Genomic DNA, 25566 nt, shown 5'->3' with positions numbered 1-25566 from the left:
TGCTCATATTTTATAATTAAATTTATATTAAGGTAGAAAATGAATTAAGGATGTGCTGGGTGTCGTTGAAGGAGCTTGTGCTGAAACCATCTGTTGCGGCTGCGTGGTTGGAGTGTGAGGAGCACTTTGTAAAACTCGGTAGGTATGACCCGACGATATTATGGTCAAAGAGGTATTTAAATTTAATTCATCTTACGGAAGCATGTTGGACCCTAATCCAGAGTACATCGGATGAAAACCTTGCATAACCGATAGTCTTGCATGGCCGGGACTGGTTCGATAGGTATAACAAAGCCACATATAAAGGATTAGTTTTAATTAATTATTAATTCAAAAATGGGAACCACTAGGGAGTGAAAACAAAGAAAATGGTGGATAGTGAGTTAAGATAAAGAAAAGTTTGGTAATGAGAAGTTTAAAATAATTTGCCATTTTATTAACACGTGGATCCCAACAACCAAAGCTTAAGCAACAACATTAAATTACACAAATAATTAATTTACAAGTCCTAGGAAATTAAGTCATATCATGACATGATACATCACCTAAAACATATCTAGTTAAGGTAGAATAATTAGGCTACAAATAAAGTAATTAGGATGACACTTAGCACGTCTAATCAATCATGCCTAATTAATTAATCTTGGCAAATTCCAATGTCCTTTTGCCTTGAAGCTTGTTGGTGACATAGTGCTTGCTGTACTCTCCATGGTTGTACCTTCTGTACTTGCAAGGATTGGAGTCATCTACCAGTTCTTGCATTGGCCCAAGTTCTATTTCATAGCTAGGAGCATAGAATGTAACAATGGAGAGTCTATCTTTTTCGCGGTGGGTCACGGCTCGATGCTCCACGCTCTTGTATCTCCCGTTTGTTAGCACCTGTTTTTCAAAAATTGATCGCGTAAGTTGGTCTAATTTTCATAATACTAATCTAATCATTCAAATTTCAATTTTAGTCGGTACACCGACTTTGTCAGCAATGATAAATGTCATATCAACAATATCTAGCGTCATGTTAGTATATATTATATGTTGTTGACCCGATCTCCGAGGTTGGAAGGAAAAATTGTATGTCTCTTTATTATGAAAAACATAGTATTGACCAATTAGAAGTGAAGTGGTTGATTGATACCTCAATAGTGTCACCAATATTGATGACCAAAGCATTTGGAACAGGGTGAACTGGAATCCATGTGTTGTGTTTTAATATTTGTAGGCCAACTGAGCTGCCCTTTCCCTGTTGCAAAACTGTGAGTGCACTTCCATCAGAATGTGGGCTTAGTCCCAACACAAGATCTGGTCTAGGGCATGCTGGATAGTAATTCATCCTCACTGCTTGCACAGCCACCCCGAACATCTCCTCGAACACGTCTTCGTTGCATTCGAGGCTAACCGCTATGTACTTGAGCAAGTTCTTGCAAAGTTTCCTTATTTCTCTCGAGTATACCTCCACAGTTTCACTATAGTAGTAAAAAAAAAACAGAGTTATATATTAGGACTATTCTTTAAATGCAAACCACGTGTTCTAAAAACTATATATGTCCAACTTGTGGTGTTTTTTTTCTAAGTAATTAAAAATCGAAAGTTCTAAAAAGTTAGTTTTAAGTTTAACTTGGGTTTCTGTCAAATCAGAGTGTAATTCAGAGTTTAAAATTTATTTATACCTGAAATCAGATGGTTTTGTGGGCCATAATTTTGGGTTTCTGAGGTAGTGTGGCTCCAATCCAAGAGCAAACATGTTACACCAGTCTAGTTTCTGGTTTTCTGAGAAAACAAAAGCTTGTCCATATCCTTGAACAGTCCCTGGACTCATTGGATACTTCTTCTTCTCTTCTAAAGGCATCATGAAGAATTCCATTGCCACCTTTTCTATTTTTTCCAGCAATTCTAAATCAATTTCATGATTGATCACCTGCCATAAATTAAATAAAATATTAGTTTCCAACGTTTATATATGTACGCAAAGTGGCGAAAAATCGACGATTACCTGGAAAAAACCCCACTCCTCACAAGAGATCTTGATCTTGAAAATTTCACTGCAGAAGTCATCTTTGTTTCCATTACATAGCTTGGAGAAATCAATAACCGGAATGTTGTTGCACGAAGGATGAATGGTTTTATCTAGTTTCGGCCTTTCGGTCGAATCCCGGATAAATCTTTCAGGAATTATTTGTGGAGATTTTGTGTTTTTTAGCTCTTGGACATCATCAATGTGACCTACTTTGACATCAGAAATTGGCATTGGAGCCATTGATGGATGTTACAAATTAAGAATTATAAAGATTGAAGATATGTATATTTATTGCAAGAGTGTATTAAAATTCTACTGGTGTGCGGGTTTGCTGAAGTTGGACTAAAGTCTATTTATAGATGGAAGAAGGTGCAAGAATCTATTGATATGTAGAATCTAATTGTGATCGTGATTATGTAAACCGCAAACATATTAATTATGACGAAATCAGCTTAAGTTTTGTTTTAATGTAATTTTTGTGATGACTTATTCTAAATGTAATAATATATTGACACATTGTGTTGATTTGTCACGATGACACACGATATTTCTTGTGGTGTGTGGAGGGTCCAAATTGGAGCACTTTATTTTACTAGTCATGCATGTAATTTGTTGCACACAAGTAAAAAAAACAATAATTCCTATAATCATATCACAGCAATTTGATTAGCTAAGCCAAAGCCAATAGCAACCGTACGTAATATATAACATTAATTGACCATCATCTCTTGAAGATGTATCCGAGCTGTTAAGAGACTGGATGAGTGTTTTTGTGTTTGATCAATAGTTAAAAGTTCGATTTTCTTTATTACATTTTTTCGGAAGAGCTTATTGCACAAGGTTTGTCCAGTACGATTTACTTGGTTAACGTACTTTGCAGATTATTGTGTTAATCCTAAAATTACTCGGTGTACATCAAAAAACAGTCGTTGCTAATACTATTGCCATAAAAAATTAATGATAACATCGACCAATGTCGATTTTGTTTGTACTTTGCACATGTAATTTATTTCTATCCATCTTCCTTGATTGACCAGACAAATCTATGGACTTTCAAGCAACTTAAATTGGCCATATTTAGTTCAAACTCAACTCGATATATGTTGTGTCAAATTAAATTAAAGTCACTTACGTAGCTTCGAGAGCTCGACTCCGATATTTTTGAAAGAGTACTGTGATATTAAACAAGAAAATAATCACTTGCGAAAGATCGTAAATACCAAATATTGCGATCATTCTATCGACACGGTGTGCGAGTCGCAGAAAAATTATTAATTTCACTCATGTTTCCGGCCACGGAAAGGAATTCCGTATATGATATTGCAGGAAAATAGGCAAACTATTTGATGAATGCCTCATTTTTGTTATTACATTTATTAAATATAGAAAGTTTAACAATCTATTGATGCACCATGACCATCCACTTAAGGTTGGTGCATAATTTGAAAAGAATATATTGAATGGTGAGTATTGGTTTGAGTATTAAAATTGGAATCTTTTTTATTTATAAAATGAAAAGTACATATTCTTTTGTTTGTTTGTGAGTTGAGAGCAAGTGGTGTGATAGTAGTACTTAGTAGAATGGGGGCCATTAATTCTCCATTTGCAAGTATATATGTCTCCATTTCAACAGACCAAATCAAGTGATGCTGTCATAACCCTTCTGTCCTCATTAATGATGAATAATGATTCCTTCATTTATTTTATTTTATTTTATTTTGAAAAAATGGCTATTAATTTGTAATGTATTTTAGAGAAGGAAAAAAAATTATACTACAAATAAGGTAATTATTTTATTAATCTTGTTGGAAAGTTATGAATTTTTATATTTTAACTTAAACTCATGTACAATCGAACACAGTTCTCGTGAAATCGTAAATTAAAACGAGAACTATCTCCAACCGTTTTCCAGTTTTGATTCCATAAAATACGTAGAGTTTATATAGCTTAATTTTGACCTAATCTATTGGAAGACATAAATAAATAAATTTGACACTTATTTTTATTTATATCTTAGTCAAAACAAATAAACAAACAAACTAAACACTCTAATTCCATTTTCCAATAATTATAGGTTACTATTATTAAGTTTAAGCCTAATAAAGTCAAACATGGACATGGTTCATGATTTGGTGTTTTATCTTTTTGCCTCTCTTCTTCTTATTATTTCTTCTTATTCTTCTTCCATTTTTTTTCCCATATCATTTAGCTTGTATTTAGAGCATCTCCATTAATCTAACAACAATTTGATATTACACCAAACTGGTGTTGGATTTTTTGCTCTAGCATTGAAGTGTTGCACCATATTTTGTGCAGCACTGTAGCTTAACACTATCTTAAAGTTTTTTTAATTTTTTTAATTTATTAATTAATAATATAATTGTTTTTTTAGAGGAATTAATAATATAATTGTTATAAACTAGATCAATTATAAATTACCCTACGATTTTGTTTTATTTATTTAATTGTAATTTGTTTAATGTCATTTATTTTAAGTTTAATAATGATTTTCTTATAATAATTTCATTATTTTATTTCGTAAATTTAACCTTTTATTTAGATTAATTTTATTTATTTATTTAATAAATTATTGATTTATAATTGCATATTTATTTGCTTAAAATAATCAAATTTTAATTAGTTAATATGTTATATAAAAATAAACTATAAAAAATTATACATACCATGTAATTTTTAAATTTATTATATAAATTTCTTTAAGTAACATTTTTTAATATCTAATTAGTAATTTAAATTAATTAATTGTTTAAATCATTATCCTTATAGAAATTAATTAAATATATAATTAATTTATTGATATTTAATTAAGTTAATAAATATTTTGTGGAACCAATTATTAGTTATAAATAAAATAATAGGGAAATATTATGAGAATATTCTTTTTAGTGTAGAGTTTAGTGTTGATTAGTTGGAGATAAGTTTTGTATTTGATGTATACATTATACTATAATGTATTATTATTATTATTATTATTATTATTATTATTATTATTATTATTATTATATTACTTTTATTTGAATATAAATTAAATTAATTATTAAAAAAATTATATAAGAATGCAACGAAGGCACTAGTTTTAGCTAATTTTAATGATCTTGTGAGTTGTAAAATCGGAAACATTGATTTTAGAACCATCCCACCCTAATCTGATAGCAAATAGCCAAAAAGAGAGAAGTCAAGCCTAAAAATATATTATTTTTAAAACTGAAAATACAGCAAAAAATGGAATCAACAGTTTTTCACATCCATAACAAAGATGAAAAAGCTGCAACTGCAGAAAATTTTGCATATCACATCTCATATTGCTACTGTAAACATTCCGACTATTATCCGCAGACATAAAATAACATTCACTGTTCAACAATGTAATGCAGATAGCCTTAGATTATCACTTGATTATTTCTATACATTGAAAAAGAAAGGATCGAAGACAAAAATTCAATTTACAGTTATAAGGGACGACTCTTGTAAAACGTCGAATCCTAGTATACAGAAGAAAACGATGACAGCGTAGATAAGCCTCCATTAGAATGGATCGGTTATACGCCCAACTTCTCTATGATACTCTCTCTCTCTCTCTTCTCTAGCTACGATATGTTCCGTTAACCTCAAATATCAAAACTGAACTGGTAACTGGTAACTGGTATGAAGCATGTCTGTACAGTTGATTATTCTCTGGCGCGACTGAGAGCTTGGCGGTTGATGGCATTGAATGCAAGCCATACGGAATTTATAAGCTCCCCAATATCATGGAAGCTGAAGTCAATGACTCTCTTGATAGAAGAGATGACCTCTTTATTCTGTGACTCCTCAAACTTTACATGAGCAGCTTTAAACATATCTAGCGATTTTTTGGCAGCTTCCATAGCAGAATTTGCATCTTTCGTCTGCAAAACATAATAATATAAATATGTGAAGGGTAACTAGTAACAAACTATACAACAATTGTGATTTGATGGTTTTCTGAAATTAGAAGAAATATAAATTAAATTATACTATCTATAAATATTTGATAGTTTAACATCGCAATGTTAGACTAGTAATGACAAAGTTCAGCCGAGTACCCTAGCACATCATCATCACATTCAAATCAAAACAAGTGCTGGAAAAAATAGAGGCATATGGCATAATAACCAGGGTCAACGCACTTACGAAGTCCAGCAGACGAGCAAATTTAGTGTGGTTGCGGGGAACCATAACATGATTCAAAGCATGAGAATCATGGCCCTTAGATGATGCAACCTGATCCACCACCACTAAATTGTTTAAGTTATCAACATCAGATGCCGAAGATGATGGAGATTCACCTGATGACAAGCCAAGATTAATGTCCACAAGTGTCGCATAGAATCGATTAAGACACCAAGAAAAAAAAATCAATCAGAATAGAGAGGGAAAAATTAGTTATTAAGTAAAACTATTTCATTGGTCTTCAGATCAAAAAAGTGAGTATGAGTGAAGCTTTATCATACAACACTTGTTACCTGAATGTGAATAAAGTGTGATATTAGTAAGGAATTTCTATGGAGGCTATTGAAGATAATTGTCACAGGTGGGATATTACATGAATAGAGAGCCATGAACCACTAAATAATTCAGTAGACCCACAATGCCCATGCTTGTATTCATGTAACGAGACCAAACATTAAACACGCAAAGAAATAGAAGACAATTGTGTTACTCATCATACTTTTTCAGTGCTTAATGGAACTTAGATGCATATGTCACACACCCCTTGATGCCAATTTTATGAAACTTTACACTTGAAATTGTAAAAATACAATACCTTGTGGAAGCATCTGCACATTTGATTGCAAATCACGCCAAATTCGGTGTGTACTACTGCTTTTGCAGTATAGTATCTTCAGATAAGCCACTTCCACACATTTATAGGCCAAAGCAGCAGCAGCCATTTCACAGCTTTTTTCATATTCATAGGCACAGGTTCTGAAAATTATATGAAGCTTATTGTGACGCTAGAAAATGGTCCTTAAGGTGAAAGATATCGAATGATTCTAAAATCAATGCTTTAAACATGTAATGAAGATCTTCTTCCACGGTAAATTTGTTATACATTTTTTAATAAACACGATGCCGTACTTCAACTCTAGAGTATAATCAGAAAGCTAATAATTAACTCCATATTCTCATACTCTCCTTCCCAGCATAAAACTTAAAGAGCAGTCCCCTTACATTTGACACCTGATTACCACAATTTGAAAATTCAAATCAACTCTTCACACCTCTAAGACATGCAAGCAGGTCTAGGGATACAAGTAGATTATAACAAATGTTCACTTCTAATTTGGCCATGCAAGTTTGGAGATGGAACACTAGTACTCCAAGTTCAAGGGCAATATTAAAAAAGTGAGAGAGAAAGAAACAAAACACACAAAAAAAATTTGATCAAACAATATCTTCAGTTGGAAGTAACTTACGATTAACCCATATACTTACTCGCAAAGTTTGGCAGCAGTACCATAGACTTGAATAAGATTTGTCTCCACATTTTTTATGCTCTCAACGTTGTAGGCCTCTAAAAGTGAAGCACCGTGAAGAAACTTAAGGGCAGCTTTTAAATATTCGTAGTTGCTTTCAGAGCCAAAACCAGAGGTCTGCAAAAGTTATTGAGAGAAAAGGTAAGAGCGCTTACAAGGCAGATCCTGAATTAGCATACAACTCACACAAGCATGAGGATATTGTATACAACAAATCAAAAAATTGGCACTTCCAATATTTAAGAAATAAATAAATAATAAAAAGGAGGCGCAAACAAAATTAACAAGCGATCTGGAGAAACCATGAACAAATAACCACATCTTAAGAAGCAATCCAAAAAGACCTTGATCAGATTGGCATGAGATTTAAGTTCTTCAGCTTTTTTCAAAGCATCCTGAGCTTCTTTTAAGGCGGTAGATAAAGGAAGACTGGAGAAATTTTCCTTTAAATCCAAAATTTCTGAGCCAGTAGATGGATCAGAAACCTTCTCTGCCAACCTAACACCATTTGCCCTATTCCTCTTTACAGAGTTCTGTTGAGGTGACAATGCTTTGGATAAGTCCATGCTCATTCCCTCCTTTCTATGAATACAATTAACGAGTAAGTTAGGAGGACACTGGCCACATTGTTCCAAGATACTGCTTTTGTTATCAACCGAAGACCTCTCTGAAAATTCACAAGGAAGGTTGCCACTTGATACATGTTCACCACAAGGTGCGCCGGAGGTTCTCTCTTTCCGCATTGTCCCCAACTCAGAATTTTTATTCATGCACAAAGATTTCTTCCCACTGCCCATTGCAGAAAATTCATTTACTCTAGAACCAACCTTACTTGCACTCTCCAATGTAATTGGTAAGACCTGATTCAGATAGGACATCCTCATAGGAGATGAAGAAACTGACTCCTCAGGTGAGCCTTTGACCTCTGTGAAACCAACTCTATTTTTACGGGAGTCAGAAATCTTGGAGCAGCTTGAAGTCGCAGCCATCAAAAACTCTCCACACCCCAAATCCTTCCTCAGCTCATCTATATCCTCCTTGGTCAGTGGTAACTTCACTTTAAGATTCTTCGACTGTTGTTTTTCCTTGACAACACTGTTCTTTGATTTTTCATTACTTCTTGACAAAATAACTCTAGCAGTTGTAACCTTTCTTTTTGATGAGTCACCTCCCTTGCTTCTTTTGATATCATCGTCAGTCTGCAACATTTTAAACTTTTGCACTCTCTGAGAATCAATATCCTTTTCCTCCTTTTTTATCGACTGTTGTGCCTCTTCTAGATGCACTCTGGCGTCAGAATCCATGAATTTTCTTTTCTTTGTAGATACTTCTTTTCTCTTACTTGCATTTAAGTTAAAGAGCTCACCATCTGGCAATTCCTGCATCTGGTCTTTCTGTTTCTTCACATGAATATGAAGACTGCCTTTTTCTCTAAAGCTTGAATCCTTTCGTAAACTTAATTTCTTCTCCTTCTTTACAGGTTCCTTACGTGGCGAATCAGAATTCAAATTTTGGTCAACCCAATCTAGGTTTCCACCAGAAACCTGCAAGTTGTCCATGTTAAGAGCACCCTTACTTTTACTCTTTTTCACCGTCCCTTGAACATGTTGAGAAGATTCTTTCTTGATTTTTTTTTTCGGGTTTGTAGAATCTGCATGAATTAATATTCGAAAATTAAAGAAACAAATTCATAATTAAGACAGAAACAAAAAAATTGACAGTTTGAACAAATTGCATACCTTCATACATATTCTGATCTTTTCTTTTGTTCAATTTGCCTAAACTAATTGCTGACTTTTTTGGATGTCGCAATTTAAATTCTTCAGCTGCCTCTGGTCCTGCAAGAGGCTGGTTCACCTCCTTCAAATTGGTGCTATTCATGGAATGGTGTTGGAAGTTCTTTTGAACATCACCAGAAGGGACCGGATAGCTCATGCTAATGGTGTTTGAACTTTCTTTCAAATTTAGCCTCTTAGCTTGATAAGCCACTTTATCAGAAGCAAAGCTCTCATGGTTGGGAGTAAAATTATAGGCACCAACTGAAGCCACTGCGGGCACAGGTGTGTCAGCATGAGCTTCAGCATTATAGTGATTTTCCAGGATAGGAACTGATAATGAAGCACGTACAGCATTTGTAGTTTCGTCTTCACTAAAGTCACAACTGTTCATTCCTGGACTGAAGATCAATACAAATTAACTCAAGGTTAGGCTTTGTCACTGTTGATTTTAGAACAGACTGTATAAAAAGCATGATGAGAAAGAGAATTTGGTCATATGCATGTGCTGAGCATTAAAAAAGGATAAAGTTCCAAAGGCACCTACGGACCGGACACAAGTGGCAACAGAAACATAATGCATCATCCCAAAAATGCACATCCTGTTTGACTCTTTAATGACGCGACAGCTGTGTAAATTTAAATTGATTACTTAATGTTTTCTATTGACTGTATTTTATGCCTAGTTTTTCCAGACGATGAACTTTTGTGTACATTTAATTATATGTGATATGAGCTACTGCACCAGAGTTCAATCTAAGCCATTTAAGTTTTCCATTTGAAGCAAATGAATCTGCTACACAAATGAAAATAAAATGCACACACAAAAAGTCCAAACATGAGCTACCAAATTGAGAAAGAAGCTTACAGCCAGTTAAGCATGCTGCAAACCCACTTGTCTGGCAGTTGGTCGGACTTTGTACCATATGGTAGAAGACGCCACGTCTCACAACGGTCACAACAAACCCACTCTTCATTTATTACCACAGGATCCACCGCTGTCCCCTCTGTCCCAGTGATGATACCTTCTTTAGAAGGTATGGCTTCGGCAGGAGGCTCAATCACGTGAGTTTCAGATGTAATCTTGTCTGTGTACTTTTTATTACTTGATCTCCCCTTAAATTTATCGGGATATCCAGTTTCTTCCTTCACTGCATCAAGATTACGGTTCTTTGACCTGTCACCAGAAGACCTTTCCAGCACATTATTAGGGTTAACCATATGTTCAGTACTGGTATATAGAATATCCTTCTGGTTGAAATTCACCAAGTTCCTTTTCTTTCCACTGTTCTTAACTTTTGGTGCCGCACAACCACCATCCCTCAAAATATCAGCTGATTTTGAAACTAACTTCGCACTATTTTGAGTGGCTTTTGGCTCCTGTTCGCCAGATTTAACTTTCATACCAACTTTTAAACTCAACTTAGTCATGGCCACTTTAACACTTTCACCATCAGAAACATCAGAGTAAGATTTAACTCTGTTCTTGACATCCTGCCCATAATTAACTGAAATAACATTCTCAGAAACTCTTCTTTGATCTTCACCAAACTTGTGTCCATCACCACATCTGGATTCTTTCCGATCAGATTTACCATAACTTTGGGTTGGTGTACAGCCTACGGAAGCATTCTCGATCAAATCACTTGCCACTGATCTTCCATTCAACCTATTTTTACTTCCTTTCCTCTTCTTCAATGGAACATCCTTCTCAAAGCTCCTAACGCTATCAGGTGGGACATCCATATCAGACTCCCTGACAACATCAGTTGGCCTAACAGCTTCTTTCAGAGGCTCATTAGTGCTGCAGACTGCATCAGATAAAGGTCTTGAGTTCAAGCCATTGAGAGGCTGAAGTCTCCATCCCAGGGTTTCACATCCCAGAGTTTTCTTCTTCAAATCATTCAGGTCTGGTATACACTCTTTTTCAGACTTCTCAAAAATTTCAGATTTATCAGCAGATTCTGCTTTTTTCTCCTTTTGCATATCTTTGTTCTCAAACCCAAGGGAGATGGCAGAACTCCTAGGGTTAGTTTTATATCCACTTCTTGCAGAAAATTCAGAATCTCTGCCCAAGCTCAGAAAATCTTCACAAAGAGGTGAAAGAAGAGAACCACCAGAAACTAGGAACGAAGTCATTATCTGTTCGAAAAGATTCAGAAAATGACGTTAAGTGACAAAACATATCAACTAGAACAAAATTATATAAATAATTCATGACAATCGGGGAAAAGCTTAGGTATATGATGATAACTGTTAAACAATCTTTAAATAGCAAAAGTTGAAAAACAAGAAGGGATATAAATGAGAAAGTGGTCGCATTAATAACCGCAGTGGGGAAAAGGAATAGTACCTCAAGAATCTTTGCAGGAGATTCGTAAGGAGTCTCACAATGTTCAAGCTTTAATCTGGCACTCTCCTCAGGACTATCTTCCAACGACGAAGATGGAGATGTAAGCCCGAGACTGTGTATTTCAGCATTATATTGTGCCACCATCTCTGAACCCAATTTAAGACGAACCTTCAGTGTTCTCTGCTCAGTTGGATTATCTGACTGACTTGGAAGAAGTTCAGCTTTTCCAGTAAAAGCCTCAGCAGCTTTATGAGAAGAAAAAGATGTGTTTTCTTTGATTGATGGATCCTTAGAGGAAAGTTTAAAGTTTTTGGACGGAGCAATACTTGGGGAAGAAGAAGAAAAACCATTCCTCTGAGTGGCAGGAGCATCACTTAGTTGGGCAGAATTAGGGGCAGAAACCTGACAGGTTATGCAACCCACAAAGCTGACTAAATACGTACCAAACAGAAAAGCAAGAAGTATTGCAATATGTTTGTAATTAGTATACCTCTTGAAGGCAATTATCAGGAAATCTAGGCCCACGGGAATTTTGATCCTTGTGGGGGGATTTTGGCTGTGACGGTACTAAAGGAGAACGTTGGTGCATGGGTAAAAATGAACCATATCCACCAAACTTTGCCCCTAGAAATGCACCAAAAGTTCAAGGTCAATATTTTCCCATAGGAAACAGAAGAAACAAAGTAACAAACATCTCATAGAAACAACACTTACCCAAATTTTCAGCTGAAACCCCTCCCTCAAAATCTTTCTGAAAATGGCCCAGTAAACTTTGAACCCTGTCTCCCTAAAATAATAGAGTTCAAAAGAGTAAGTATTGTTTTCAGTGGGCATGATTACAGGAGCAAGATATCAAGATCATAAGAGGTTGCATTGATCTAAGTGACACGGAATGCAGTCTGCAAAGGTGTAAGGTAGCTCATGACACTGTCAAAACACGCATTAGCAGAGAATCAAAGAAAATTGAGCTTGCACTGAAATGAAAACCTAGGAGATAAACTCATTTAACTGCAATTTGGTCGGTTCACACTGTCAAAAGTTACATCAAACAAGGGTTTCTTTTCAAATGATAATTGATATTTAGCAGTGCCAATAGGATCATAAGAATCATAATTTTCAACTTCCACCTCATAACTTTTCACTTCATAAGAACAGAACATTCAATCCACTCCGAAAGTAAAAGTTAAAAAGTTATTTTGAGCCCTGGAGGTTTAAGTGATTCAACTATTCAATAGCACTAGTTATACTTCAAATAAGTACTTCAGAGACAACCCCTATCCCAGTTAATTATAAAATCATCAGTCGCTATAGGATCAGGCTCAGCCATCATCCATATGCGTTCCAAATTCCCAATTCAACCAAAGATAACTCCTTTCTGTCGTAATAATAGTATTAATTGTCAACAGCAGAGAATGAATTCTTACAATGTACGAGAGAGCAATGTCAGGGTTTGTTCTTTTGTCGTCCTTGTAGTAGCAAGCCTCTCCTTCTTCAAGCTCTGGCGCTTGGATCATTCCAGGCCCACTTGCCCAACTCCCCATATCAGAAAAACTCATCCCAATCCTACACCAAAAGCTTAAAACCCTAATTCATCCCCAAATTTTGAAATCCAGCGTATCACTCTTCAATAAAAAAATTCAAAGTTCAACCAAATAAAATACTCCAAGAGCCCACCAACAGACACACCCTTTGATCCCCTGATTCCAAAAATTCGGAAACCCAATCCAAACCCTACTTGATCACCTAAAATATATATATATAAAACAAACGTGTATATCTGAATTGTACGCGAATAGGAAACTGTCAATTCCACGGCGAGCGAATGCAATAACACAGAACCGATTTTCTCTCTTTTCTCCCTTGAAGTGACGATCGTATGGAATCCGAATGCAATTCTGAATATATTTTTTTAATTATTTTTGTTTGTTGAAGTGTGTGTATATGTGCATACACATTCGAGTTTGAGAGAGAAGAGGTTTCTTTTTCTTTATTTCCTTATATATTTTTTTTTTAATGATTAAAATCTTGAGATAAAGATTTTACATAAGTAAAATCCCGTGTCAAAATTTTATAAATTTCTTAAATTGAGATTTTCATTATAAAGATTTTCCCGTATCAAATTTGAGGGTGGTTTCAAAATTATTTTATCAATAATAATAATAAGGTTATTGTTATTATTATTACCCTAAAAAACAGTGATATCCCAAAAATTAATTTGTGATTCTCTGAATTTTCGTCGTATAGTTTTTTTTTTATATGTTGCACTGATAATGATTGGAAAATAAAATTTATCTTGTCAATTGATTTCATTTTCATTGATTTTGTAGACTTGTACTCAATAGTCAATATTGGTGATGTTGGAGCTTTGTATCAATATTAATTTTGTAGGGATCGTTTGTGTAGAGGGGCTGAACACATACTTAAAAAAAAAATTAAATTTTTATTAAAAACATAGCAGATCGAGAAAGGTGTTAATCAAACTAGACCAAAATTCTCAACACTTAAAATCGATCGAACCAAAAATAATGTGAAAGACGGTTCGAAAGTTTTCAATGAATCTTTATACTTAACTCAAAATATATCAACAAAATAATAAAGTGCAGAAAAGAAAATAAGACAAGATATATGGAAGTTCGAATGTAAAATCTTTCTACATCCCCTTCTTCCACTTAGAAAAAATACACTAGAAGATTTTTGTTCTACAACACTTTGCAACAACTCACTCCAACTTGAAAAATGATCTTCTTATGTGGAGAGAGAAATAACATTGGTGATGTGCATTGAAATAAACACGATTTGCAATATTTCATGTGTGTAATTAATTAAATAATAATTCTTATGTGGAGAGAGAAATAACATTGGTGATGTGCATTGAAATAAACACGATTTGCAATATTTCATGTGTGTAATTAATTAAATAAATTATTATTTAATCATGTGATATGAATTAAAGAAGATTATTTCAATGCATAGTATCATGTGTTGTTTCTCTCTCCACAACAAAAGATTTTGATCCCAACTTTAGAACTTATTCACTAACTGAATCAAAACTCTTAGTACATCACAAATATAAGACAACAAGCCTTATCAACTAAACACCACGAGAACAATACAAATGTTTGAATCCTTAAATTCAAACAATCAAACTCTTCTACGAAAGCTTTATGCCTGAAACGATCGAGAAGCTTTGATGAACCCTTGGTTGATCCTTGAAAATTTGATATATTTTTGGTAAGCGAGAGTTGGTTTGAGCAGAAGATGATATTACTTTCTTGAGTGTTCAAAATATCTTAGAATACAAGAGGGGGGAGGGAGGGGGAGAGAGAGGGTTAAGTTCTGTAATGATCCGGTTCCATTTTTACAAGATTAATTGAATAAAATAGTTAATCATGAATTAGAGGCTTAATTTGAATTTAATTGAACAATTTATAAATTTTGGCCAAGGACAAGATCGGAGGGTCCGAACCCAAGATTGGAGGGTCCGAACCCTTCGGAAGCACAATTCAAGGATTGGAGGCTACAGTAAGTTCGGAGCGTCCAACCAGGATCGGAGCATCCGATCTCAGTTAGGTCATGTAGTTGGTGAGGTGTCATTGCCGATTGGACACGTAGCAGTTCGGAGCTTCCGAAGTCGAGATCATAGCGTCTGAACTGGCATGCAGAGATCGGAGCGTCTGAACTCCCGATTGGAGCGTCCGATCTTCGCCAATAAATAGGCCCTCCGAGGATCACATTTTCACACCAAAATCATTCTTCTCTCTCTCAGTTTTAGAGTATTCTAGGTGTTTTGGGGTTATTTCCAGCCTTCCTAGGCTTGACCCAAAAGTTGGCAAGGTGCTCTGGAGCTACAGCGGAGTGGTGACCAAGGTCTGGGGCAGTCGTCATTAACGGGCTAACGACGAACGAATGTATAGCTTTGGCTCCTTATAGAAAATAGAGAGTATGTTATAGCTTAGTTAAGGCTTTTAAAATAAGATTATGATGCATGAGTATTTTGCATTGTAGTGCTGACTATAGGTGTCACGCCTCGGGCTCAGGCCCGCGCCTGCGCGACTGCACAATGGGCCCCTATAGCAACTACTTCGTATTCGTCTTCTCTTTACGAAAATGATTAACCCAAGTTGTTATAGAAGTCCATTGTAGCCCATTTTAAATCCATTTTAAACATTTTATTTTTTTTCATGTTGGATAGGGGTCTCACAATCACCACTCCTTCAGAACGCGACGTCCTCATCGTGACCTGAACTCTCTCGATCCACCAGCACCGGGAATCTAGAGGTGGCTCCTACGGGTTCAAGAGGTGACTCCCGTCATGTAGCACTTTGCCTCACAGGTTCAAGAGGTGGCTCCCATGTACGTAGCCCTGTGTCCCGCATAGCACTTATTTCCCAGGTCCTTTCGGCTGGTGACCATCTCTGATACCATTATGTCACGCCCCGGGCTCAGGCCTGCACCTGCGCGACTGCACAATGGGCCCCTATAGCAACTACTTCGTATTCATCTTCGATTTACGAAAATGATTAACCCAAGTTGCTATAGAAGTCCATTGTAGCCCATTTTAAATCCATTTTAAACATTTCATTTTTTTTATGTGGGACAGGGGTCTCACAATAGGCTTGGACAGTAGAGCTGGTATAGCTTGCCTAGTTATCAGAGCTATGAAAGTACTGTTCGAGATACCCTAAATGAGTATGCATGTATTATGTATTGCATTATTTATATGACATGATTTTATCTGCATATATTAGGACATGTTATTATGTTGCATGCATATATATCATCTTGAGCTTGTATCCTTGTGATATTCTATAGTAGGGTGTTTATCCTATCTTGTTAGTGGATGGTTGGACACATGGACTTGTGTCAGGTCACCATCAGTTGCGTATGTAGGTCACTTCCTAAAGCGACGGCACATCGTGCTACCTACCCAGGGCCCTAGTATGTTCTTGATCAGATATTATTGACCTCGTGTCTTGGTACCCGAACACTTACATTCATGCACATATTATATTATATACTCATACTCTCATACTGAGCATTTTATGCTCACGTCCTCGTACTGTTGTTTCTGGACATCCTATTCCATGGGGCATGTTTGCGGTTGGATGAGGCGGGTGATTCCAGGAGGGCTTAGGCTACAGGTTTCCAGCAGAGTTATTTGTCTAAGCTTTCAGTGTTGATGTATTTATACAGTTGATTCGATATGGTTGTATAACAGTATTTACAGATTTCTTTCCTTGGGATTGTATTATGTTATTTAGTTTCCGCTGATATTTTTTATTACTGTTTAATTAAGTTAAATGTATGTGTAAGCTCTTGTTTAGTAGGTGATCACGGTACGGGTCACTACAAGTTCTCTCTTTGATGCATCCTCTATTTATAATGACTTTTTCATGGGACCATTCAACGTTCGACTGTAAGCTCATTAAGCACTGTTATTGCCGTCTTTTCTTAATACGATGTATGCTTCATTAAATGCAAGATTTGGACATTTTCAAATGTAGAAATCAACTATCACAGACAGCTCATGTGCGCAAACTTTGCAGTGTGCATTTCGGGGAAAAATTCTGATTTTATGAAACTTTGTTAGTTGTGCATGTCTTTACGACCATTTTCAAATAATATTCAAACGGATGAACCGTCGAGTAGGCTGTCTGTTATTGGAATGCGCAAGTAGATCTTCTTGTAGTTTAAAATGGTTGAGAACTCTTAGTTGTTTGAGACCTGTTGATAACTTCTCTTGAGTCTTCAATATAAACAATCGAGTACATGTATTATAATATATGACAGCTTGAAATATATTTTAAAATATATAATATATTCAACCCCCCTATACACACATATTTGATCCAACAAAGTTATGTCTGTAAAAGAACCACAAAGGTGGCAACCAAGTTACAAGAATTTTAAATGAACTGCTATAACTGTGGAAAAACCAAACCACAAGGAAAAAGCTTGTAGGCTTCCAAAGAGAGGAAAGGAACAAGTCAATGTTGTTCAAGAAAGATCAGTATCATTGGATCTATCTTATTTTGATTTAATTGCAGTTGTATTCGAAACGAATATGGTGTACAACCCAAATGAATGGGTGTTATCTAGGAGTGTTCACGGTTTGGTTAACCATCCGAACCGACCCGAAACCAAAAATTTGGTTTGAACCGAAAACCGAACAGAAAATTTAGTTTGGTTTTCGGTTTTTGGATTTTTTATTTTCGGTTCGGTTCGGTTTTTTTCGATCGGTTCACCGAACCGAACCCAAAACCGATTTTTTGATTTTTTTTGATTTTTTATTATTTTTAAGTATTTTAATTATTTTTTTAATTTGTTTTTATTAATAAATAAATATAAAATAAATAAAATAATTAATATATATAAATTCGGTTAAACCGAAAACCGAACCGAAAAACCAAAAAATCTCGATTTTTAACCGAACCAAACCGTTAAATTCGGTTCATTTTCGGTTCGGATTTTCGGTGAATTTCGGTTTGGTTAACCGAAATTTTGGCTCGGCTCGGTTTGGTTCGGTTCGGACCGAATGAACACCCCTAGTGCTATCCGCCACATATGTTCCGATAAAGAGATGTTTTCCACATACACTCCAACTTCTAGGAAAAAGTTGTTTATGAGAAACTCTGTCACATCTAACACCTTTGTTATTCCAGAACCTCGCTAATAACCGATAGGGCCCTCAAGTGTATCCCTCACATTGTTATAGGTTCTGGAATAACAAAGGTGTTGTTATTGTCCTTCAGAACAAGCGACTCCAAAGAGCTTACTACGGACGAAGGTATGGTCCGAGAATCTTATTAAGTTTTGGGAATATTTATTAGCTTAGTTAAGGCTTATAAAACTTGAGTAGTAATACGATGAATTTTTTATTATAGGCTTGGAACCTAGATCCTACTAGACTCGAACTAGCTTAAAGGTACTTACACATTGACTGAGATTGCCAGCGAGTATACCTGTTTATATGTTGCATTTACTTGGCATTATTATGTGGCATGATGTATGTTTTACTGCTTTCTATATTCATATGTAATGTGCACATACACGTTAAGCCTATACCTTTTTAAACCATGATTATAGAGCCGCTCAGCTCTATATTTGTATATGATCTACCATTGGGAGTACCACGATGGCGGGGACATGTATGTCTGATTAATCTGGTGTACTAGACGCGTGTGGTTGTACCCAGAGGTTGATCCGCGAGGTTGCAACATTCATGTGGCGCTTGTACCAAGCATGACTTATCAGATGACCCATTACCAGTCATCACAATTGCATGCATCATATACATATGTTTACTCATGTTTATATACTGGGCGTTAGTCGCTCACGTCCTAGTTTTTATCTTGGACTCCCCATTCCATGGGGCAGGTCGTAGGATAGACGGAGCTAGGAGTTCGAGGCAGGACTAGAGAGCAGGAGATCAGTAGTCATTTTATACAGTAGGATTCGATATAGATGTATAATATTTCATAACATTTTATTTTAAGTTATTTCGATATGATTGTATCACTATTGAATTTAAGCTTTGAACTATTGTATTAAGTTGATATGTAAATTATGGGTTATGTTTTTGCATGTTTTACTCTGTTAAGTGCTTATGATTTAATTAAGATTAATGCATGTCATAGTTGCCAGTTAGTAGGTGATTCAATGCAGGATTACTACAGTCCGAGTCACCGCCAGTTACGGGCCGAACTTTAGATTTTTAACTGTAACTGTTGAAACCGGACAATCTAGAATTTCTTTTGTCATTATAGATAAAAATTGGATATATTTGTGCTTGCGACCACTGTAACACCCGAAAATTTTAATACGTAAATTTGCATGCATAATTAGGGAAAATAATTATGTAAAATTTATATTTGGGTTAAATGACATTTATGTGTTATTATGTGAATGATATACATGATTTAAATTTATTTTAGCATTTAACCCGCAATTATGGTATTTTTAGATTTTTTAAGGAATTAATTGTTTTGATCGCGTAGACGGGACCGTGGACGGACGAGATACCAAAATATTTAGCCAAAAATATTTTATGAGTTTTATGAGACTTAAAATAATATTTTAAGGTATTTTGTCAAGAAAATTTTAGTATTTATTTATATATTTAATTAAGGATTGATTTTTAGCCAAAATAAGTCATTTTAATGACTTTTATTAAATTTTAAAAATAGCATATTTTAATATTTCGGGATTTGGGTTATTTTTATCAGATTGTTATTATTATAAGAGAGTTCTAATTATATTTTTAGGTATATTATCTAGAAACTTATTATTTTAATTATTAACCAATATCTACTCAAATTTAAAACCTAAAAATCAATTCTTTAGCCGATAAAAAAAAAAAAAAAACCTATCAGCCGCCTCCTTCATCTTCTCCAAAACTTCTTCACGCTTTCTTCAGAAAACTCCTCTCCCATAGCCGATTTCTTCAAGAAATTATAGAGTTTTTCGTCGTTTCGTCGTCCCGGAGCCGTACACGCGTGAAAGCTTCGAAAGAAAAATCAAAGGCATGTTTAATTCCTTTCCTTTACCACCATATAAGCTACTACTCACGTTTTTATCAGAATATATGAGTTTGGCACTGATCTTTATGCGTTCATGCAAGAATTTAATGGTTTTTCCTTTGATTCATGAGTTTGCTCTTGTTTGATGCATGTTCATCACGTTTTTATGGTATGGGTTCGAACCAACTGCTGGTCCATGGGTCAGAGTGTGATTAAGGGTCCCTAGGGTCGAGCTAAGTTGGGATTTGAGGCTGGGGTAGGCTAAAATCGAAGATGGAGTTTTCTGCCCAGGATCGCAGATTAGGGTTTCGGGGAAGAGAGCTTCGTCCTCCCTCCTCTGGTCACGGCTTGGTATAAGGGTTGAAGGGTTAGAAACTCATGGATGTTGGCTAGGTCTAGGAACTGGTTTCATGGTCATTGGTGGTCTGAGTAGGCGACACGAGGGAAAACGCTGCAACTGCTCGCGTCTGCACGCGAGCTGCACATGGTCGAGATGGCAGAGCTTCGTTCTCCCTCTATGGACGATGGTTTGGTCTGGTTCTTGGCTTGATGGAAGCGTCTGGATGTGGGCTAAGTTTAGGTGGTGGTGCTCCGGCCGATGGTGGCCGAAGAATGGCGGTCGTCGGCTCTGAATAGGAGCTGCTCGCGGCCAAGAAAGGAAGAGGGAGGGGGAAAAGGGTTTTGGGGTTTTGGCTGGGTTTGGGCCGGGTCTTGGGGTCCGGGTCGGGTCCGGTAGGTCTAGGGTCGGGTCAGGTGGTCCGGGTTCGGGTTAGGTGGGCCAGGCTCGGGTATTTTAATTTTTAATTAATTAAGAGTTTAATTGGTTTTTGGGCTTTTAAAATTAGTTGAAAAATTATTTGGGCCTCCAAATAATTTTATTCCAAATAATTTTATTTGGGCCTTAAATAATTTATTTAAGTTAGCCCAATGATTTTTATGGGCTTGGGAGCCCATGAGAATTTTTGGGTCAGTCAGTGGATTTATGGGCCAGTCTAAAATTTTATTGGGTTTAATTAAGTTAATGGGCTTAAATATTTTTATTTAGGCCCAATTAAGTTTAATTAAGTTATTTGGGCTAAGATATAATTATTGGGCTTTTATTTAAGTTTAATGGGCTTAGAGTGAGTGACCAGCAGTCTGGACCAACCCATGAAAAATAACTAAGTCCGGAATATATATTTAATTATTTTATGCATGAAATTCATATTTTAAGTATAAGTATATTTATTATGAAAATAAATTAAATATATATTACGGACAAATTTTCAGTGCATACATTCATGAAATTTCTTATGTATATGATTATGTAAATGATGAGCAATAAAATATATTTTTGATGGAAATTGAAGTATGTGTGACATAGGGGTGGTCTTCCACCATATGATTCGATAGTTTTACTACCATAGGGGTGGTTATCCACCATATGATTCGGTAGTTTACTACTATAGGAGGTGATTTATCACCGCCATCGTACGTTGGTTCAGGAGACTGATCAGTCGACACATGAGCGTCACACTTATGGATAGGACCATCTTCAGGTTTCAAATGCATTGCTTAATTATGTTATGTATGATGAAGAAAGTTATGTTATGTTTAAGATTTATGATTCAGCATTTATGTTATGAAGAATTTTTCCATGCATGCTCATGTACATGTATATGTATTAGTATTTACGTGATGCATTATTTTTAACCTCGTTATAAAGGATTAGACATGTTGAGCCCCTAGGCTCACTACGCTTATATGGTGCAGGTGAGCATGATGACATCTATGTAGCTCCTACCGGTGGTGAGGACGTATGAGCTCACGGAGCAGTGGACCCCGTGACCGTCGCAGTTATTTAGTTTATTATGATTGAATTTTGAAACATGTTTTATTTTATTGTTATTCCGCATATGAGATTTTTCAGTAGCGTTATTTATTATTTTAAATTGATGCATGAAATATTTTTAAGAATTTATTTATTCAATAATTTTTCAGGTTATTTAATATTAAGTATTTTATTTTTACATACATATATGTATGGGCATGTATGTATAGTAGTATTATTTTAAAAAAAAAAAATTTCGCATTTATTAGTAGTAGGCGTTTCAATTTGGTATCAGAGCGCGGTCCTTGGAGGGTGTCTACTGTCACGTGAAGCTCTGAAATCCTACTACCGGTCTGTAAGTTTTAAATTGTTTTCTTATGATTTATAAGGAGCATATGTAATGATTTAAGATTTTCATGTTAGAAAAGTTTTAGAACCCTTAAGTTATGCATTGCGATTTACGTAAAGAAATATGTGGTGGTGCAGAATGCCTCCGAGACAGATGAATAGGCGAGGGGGACCTCCACCTCCACCTCCGCAGAATCCGCTTGCAGCATTGGAGCAGGCCAATGCGAATATGATGGCTGGGATTACTGCTCTGTTGGAGCAGCAGGCGGCACGTCCTAGGCTCACACATGATGAGGATGTTGCCGAGCGGTTCCAGAAGAAGGGACCTAAGGAGTTTGTCGGCACCACGGATCCACTCATTGCTGAGGGATAGATTCGATCACTGGAGTCCATAATTGACTACATGGGGATCACTGATGCTGACAGGGTGAAGTGTGCAGTGTATATGATGAGAGGTGATGCAGCCTCTTGGTGGGAAGGTGCGGTTCGAGGTGTGAATCTACCTACATTGACTTGGATAGAGTTCCGACGCATGTTTTATGCCAAGTATTTCACTGAGGATGTGCGCAATCGCATGATTCGGGAGTTTATGAGTCTCCGCCAGGGAGACAAGTCTGTGGTGGATTACATCACCCAATTCAAGAGAGGGTGTCATTTCGTGCCTCTTATTGCTGACAGTGCGCCGGATAAGTTGAGGCAATTTGTGGATGGTTTGCGGGCTGACATCAAACATGACGTTCGCATGTTGGACGTCACTACTTATGAGGCGGCAGTTAGTAAAGCATTACGTTCTGAGGAAGGGAGGCGAGAGATGCAGCGAGAGCAGTAGAGTAAGAGGCAGTTTCAGCCAGGGTATCAGAGGGCGACTTCGCAGCCTCCTGCGAAGAAGCCGTATACTGGGCCGTCTAAGGTCCCGAATCAGCAGGGACAGCAGTAGAGGCCTCAGGGGCGTCAGCTACAGCAGCAGCAGAGGGGCGGGGCCCCTAATACTGGAGGAGTTCCGATCTACCCACAGTGTCAGAAGCCGCACACCGGGAAGTGTCTAGTGGGGTCCAATGTATGCTATGTTTGCAAGGAGCCAGGGCATGTTTCATATAACTGCCCGAAGAGGAAGAACACCACTGGGCGGGTGTTCGTCATGCAGGCTGAGGAGGCAGACCCAGATACCTCCTTAATCATCGGTATTTCCTAAACTTCTTCTTTTAAGAAATTTTTGGGAATTTACTTCATGATTTTAAATTGCATGAATTATCTGTTTGTTTGGTTAGAGTAGGATGTTCATTTTATTCGTGTTTAATTAAGAGAAATAATTTTGTAACTTGTATTGGGAGAAAAGTAAGTTTAGTATGCGATTGTTGGGATTTTCTGCGTGCAGGGAGAATTCTAGTGGGAGGAAATTCCACGTTTGCGTTGCTAGATTCAGAAGACACGCATTCGTTCATCTCCCTAGAGTTTATCAGGCAGGTAGGCATCAAGCCTGAGGTTGCTGTTACAGGTTACGATGTCACTATGCCGTCTGGTCAGATTCTTACTACCACTAGCATCTGCAGAGATTTGGAGATGGAGTTACAGGGACATACTATCAGAGCAGATTTTGTGGTTTTACCGTTGACTGGATTCGATCTGATTTTGGGTATGGATTGGTTGTCAATCAACGGAGCAGTGATTGATTTTCGGCAGAGGACAGTGGCAGTGAAACCAGTGATAGGCGACCAGTTTGTTTTCTATGCATCTCCGAGCAGTGAGATCTCGCCTGTTATCTCTTATACACGTGCGAGGAAGTTATTGAGACGTGGTTTCCAGGGGTTTCTCGCCAGTGTAGTCACTTCATCAGAACCACCTAGCAGATCATTGTCAGATATAGAGGTGGTTTGTGACTTTTCAGATGTCTTTTCGAAGGATGTTTCGGGAGTCCCACCAGCTAGAGAGGTGGAGTTTAGTATTGATCTGATACCAGGTACTGTGCCTATCTCTAAGGCACCGTATCGACTGCTCCTACCGAGATGAAAGAGTTGAAGGAGCAGATTCAAGAGTTGTTGGAGAAGGGCTTTATTCGTCCTAGTTTTTCTCCTTGGGGAGCTCCAGTGTTGTTTGTGAAGAAAAAGGATGGTAGCATGAGACTTTGTATCGATTACCGAGAGCTTAACAGGGTCACTGTGAAGAACAAGTATCCACTGCCGAGGATTGAGGATTTGTTCGATCAGTTGTAGGGAGCTTCGGTTTTCTCTAAGATTGATCTGCGATCTGGCTATCATCAGTTGAGGGTCAGAGATGCAGATGTGTCCAAGATTGCATTCCGGACAAGCTATGGGCATTACGAGTTCTTAGTAATGCCATTTGGATTGACCAATGCTCCAGCGGTCTTCATGGATCTCATGAACCGCGTATTTCAGCCATACTTAGATCAGTTTATCATATTCTTTATTGATAATATCTTGATCTACTCGAGGAGCATTGAGGAGCATAGACAGCACTTGCAGATATCATTGCAGACTTTGAGGGAGCATCGACTGTTTGTGAAATTCAGTAAGTGCGAGTTTTGGCTAGAGCAGGTGGCGTTTCTTGGCCATATAGTTTCGAAATATGGGATAGCGGTGGATCAGACGAAAGTGCAGGCAGTGCAGGATTGGGGAATTCCGAAGAATGCTTCAGAGATTCGCAGTTTCTTGGGTTTAGCAGGCTACTACCGAAAGTTCATCAAGGGTTTTTCTTCTATTGTAGTACCCTTGACTTCCTTGACCAAGAAAAATGTGAAGTTTATATGGAGTTCAGACTGTCAGAGGAGCTTCGATCGGCTTAAGGAAGCACTCACATCTGCGCCAGTGTTGGCGATGCCTGTTCCACATGAGGAGTTAGTGGTTTACACGGACGCGTCTAAGCTAGGGTTGGGCGCCGTATTGATGCAGAGTGACCGAGTCATTGCCTATGCGTCGAGACAGTTGAAGATTCACAAGCAGAACTATCCGACGCATGACTTGGAGTTAGCAGCAGTGGTTTTTGCTTTGAAAATCTGGAGGCACTATCTGTATGGTGAGAAGTGCAAGATTTTCACAGACCACAAGAGTCTCAAGTACTTCTTCACACAGGAGGAGTTGAACATGAGACATCGCCGATGGTTGGAATTAGTTAAGGATTATGACTATGACATTAGCTAACATCCGGGTAAGGCTAATGTAGTGGCTGATGCGTTGAGTCGGAAGACTTCAGTGGTATCTTGTGTGACAGTTCAGT

The 25566-nt window shown here is 36.9% G+C and overlaps 2 protein-coding genes across 2 annotated transcripts; both read right to left on the bottom strand.

Annotated features, from left to right (window-relative positions):
* Positions 1-441: 441 nt before the first annotated feature.
* On the bottom strand, positions 442-2315 carry LOC140879266 (protein LATERAL BRANCHING OXIDOREDUCTASE 1-like). Its single transcript, XM_073282948.1, has 4 exons — positions 1988-2315; positions 1665-1912; positions 1133-1460; positions 442-879 (listed from the first exon to the last, which is right to left on the bottom strand). The coding sequence occupies exons 1-4, from the start codon at positions 2249-2251 to the stop codon at positions 634-636; spliced, it is 1086 nt and encodes a 361-aa protein (XP_073139049.1). The 5' UTR covers positions 2252-2315; the 3' UTR covers positions 442-633.
* Positions 2316-5388: 3073 nt separating this feature from the next.
* Positions 5389-13628, bottom strand: LOC140879259 (cysteine-tryptophan domain-containing zinc finger protein 3-like). Its single transcript, XM_073282942.1, has 11 exons — positions 13083-13628; positions 12373-12445; positions 12149-12282; positions 11659-12060; positions 10174-11447; positions 9270-9706; positions 7875-9181; positions 7490-7647; positions 6819-6979; positions 6185-6339; positions 5389-5919 (listed from the first exon to the last, which is right to left on the bottom strand). Exons 1-11 carry the CDS (start codon positions 13212-13214, stop codon positions 5701-5703), a joined length of 4452 nt encoding a protein of 1483 aa, XP_073139043.1. The 5' UTR covers positions 13215-13628; the 3' UTR covers positions 5389-5700.
* Positions 13629-25566: the final 11938 nt, after the last annotated feature.

Source organism: Henckelia pumila, chromosome 1 (genome assembly GCF_033568475.1).
Source record: "Henckelia pumila isolate YLH828 chromosome 1, ASM3356847v2, whole genome shotgun sequence".
In the NCBI taxonomy this organism is placed as follows: domain Eukaryota; kingdom Viridiplantae; phylum Streptophyta; class Magnoliopsida; order Lamiales; family Gesneriaceae; genus Henckelia; species Henckelia pumila.
Note: the sequence above shows the minus strand (reverse complement) of the source record. Positions and strands in the feature narration are given on the sequence as shown.

Coding starts and splice junctions, on each gene's coding strand:
- LOC140879259 (XM_073282942.1), bottom strand. CDS start 13,214: ATGAGTTTTTCTGATATGGGGAGTTGGGCAAGTGGGCCTGGAATGATC. Junction 7,648..7,874: donor CTCATGCCAATCTGATCAAG/GTCTTTTTGGAT, acceptor TAACTTTTGCAG/ACCTCTGGTTTTGGCTCTGA. Junction 5,920..6,184: donor TTGCTCGTCTGCTGGACTTC/GTAAGTGCGTTG, acceptor TATGTTTTGCAG/ACGAAAGATGCAAATTCTGC.
- LOC140879266 (XM_073282948.1), bottom strand. CDS start 2,251: ATGGCTCCAATGCCAATTTCTGATGTCAAAGTAGGTCACATTGATGAT. Junction 1,913..1,987: donor AGGAGTGGGGTTTTTTCCAG/GTAATCGTCGAT, acceptor AATTTATGGCAG/GTGATCAATCATGAAATTGA. Junction 880..1,132: donor ATATTGGTGACACTATTGAG/GTATCAATCAAC, acceptor TTTGAAAAACAG/GTGCTAACAAACGGGAGATA.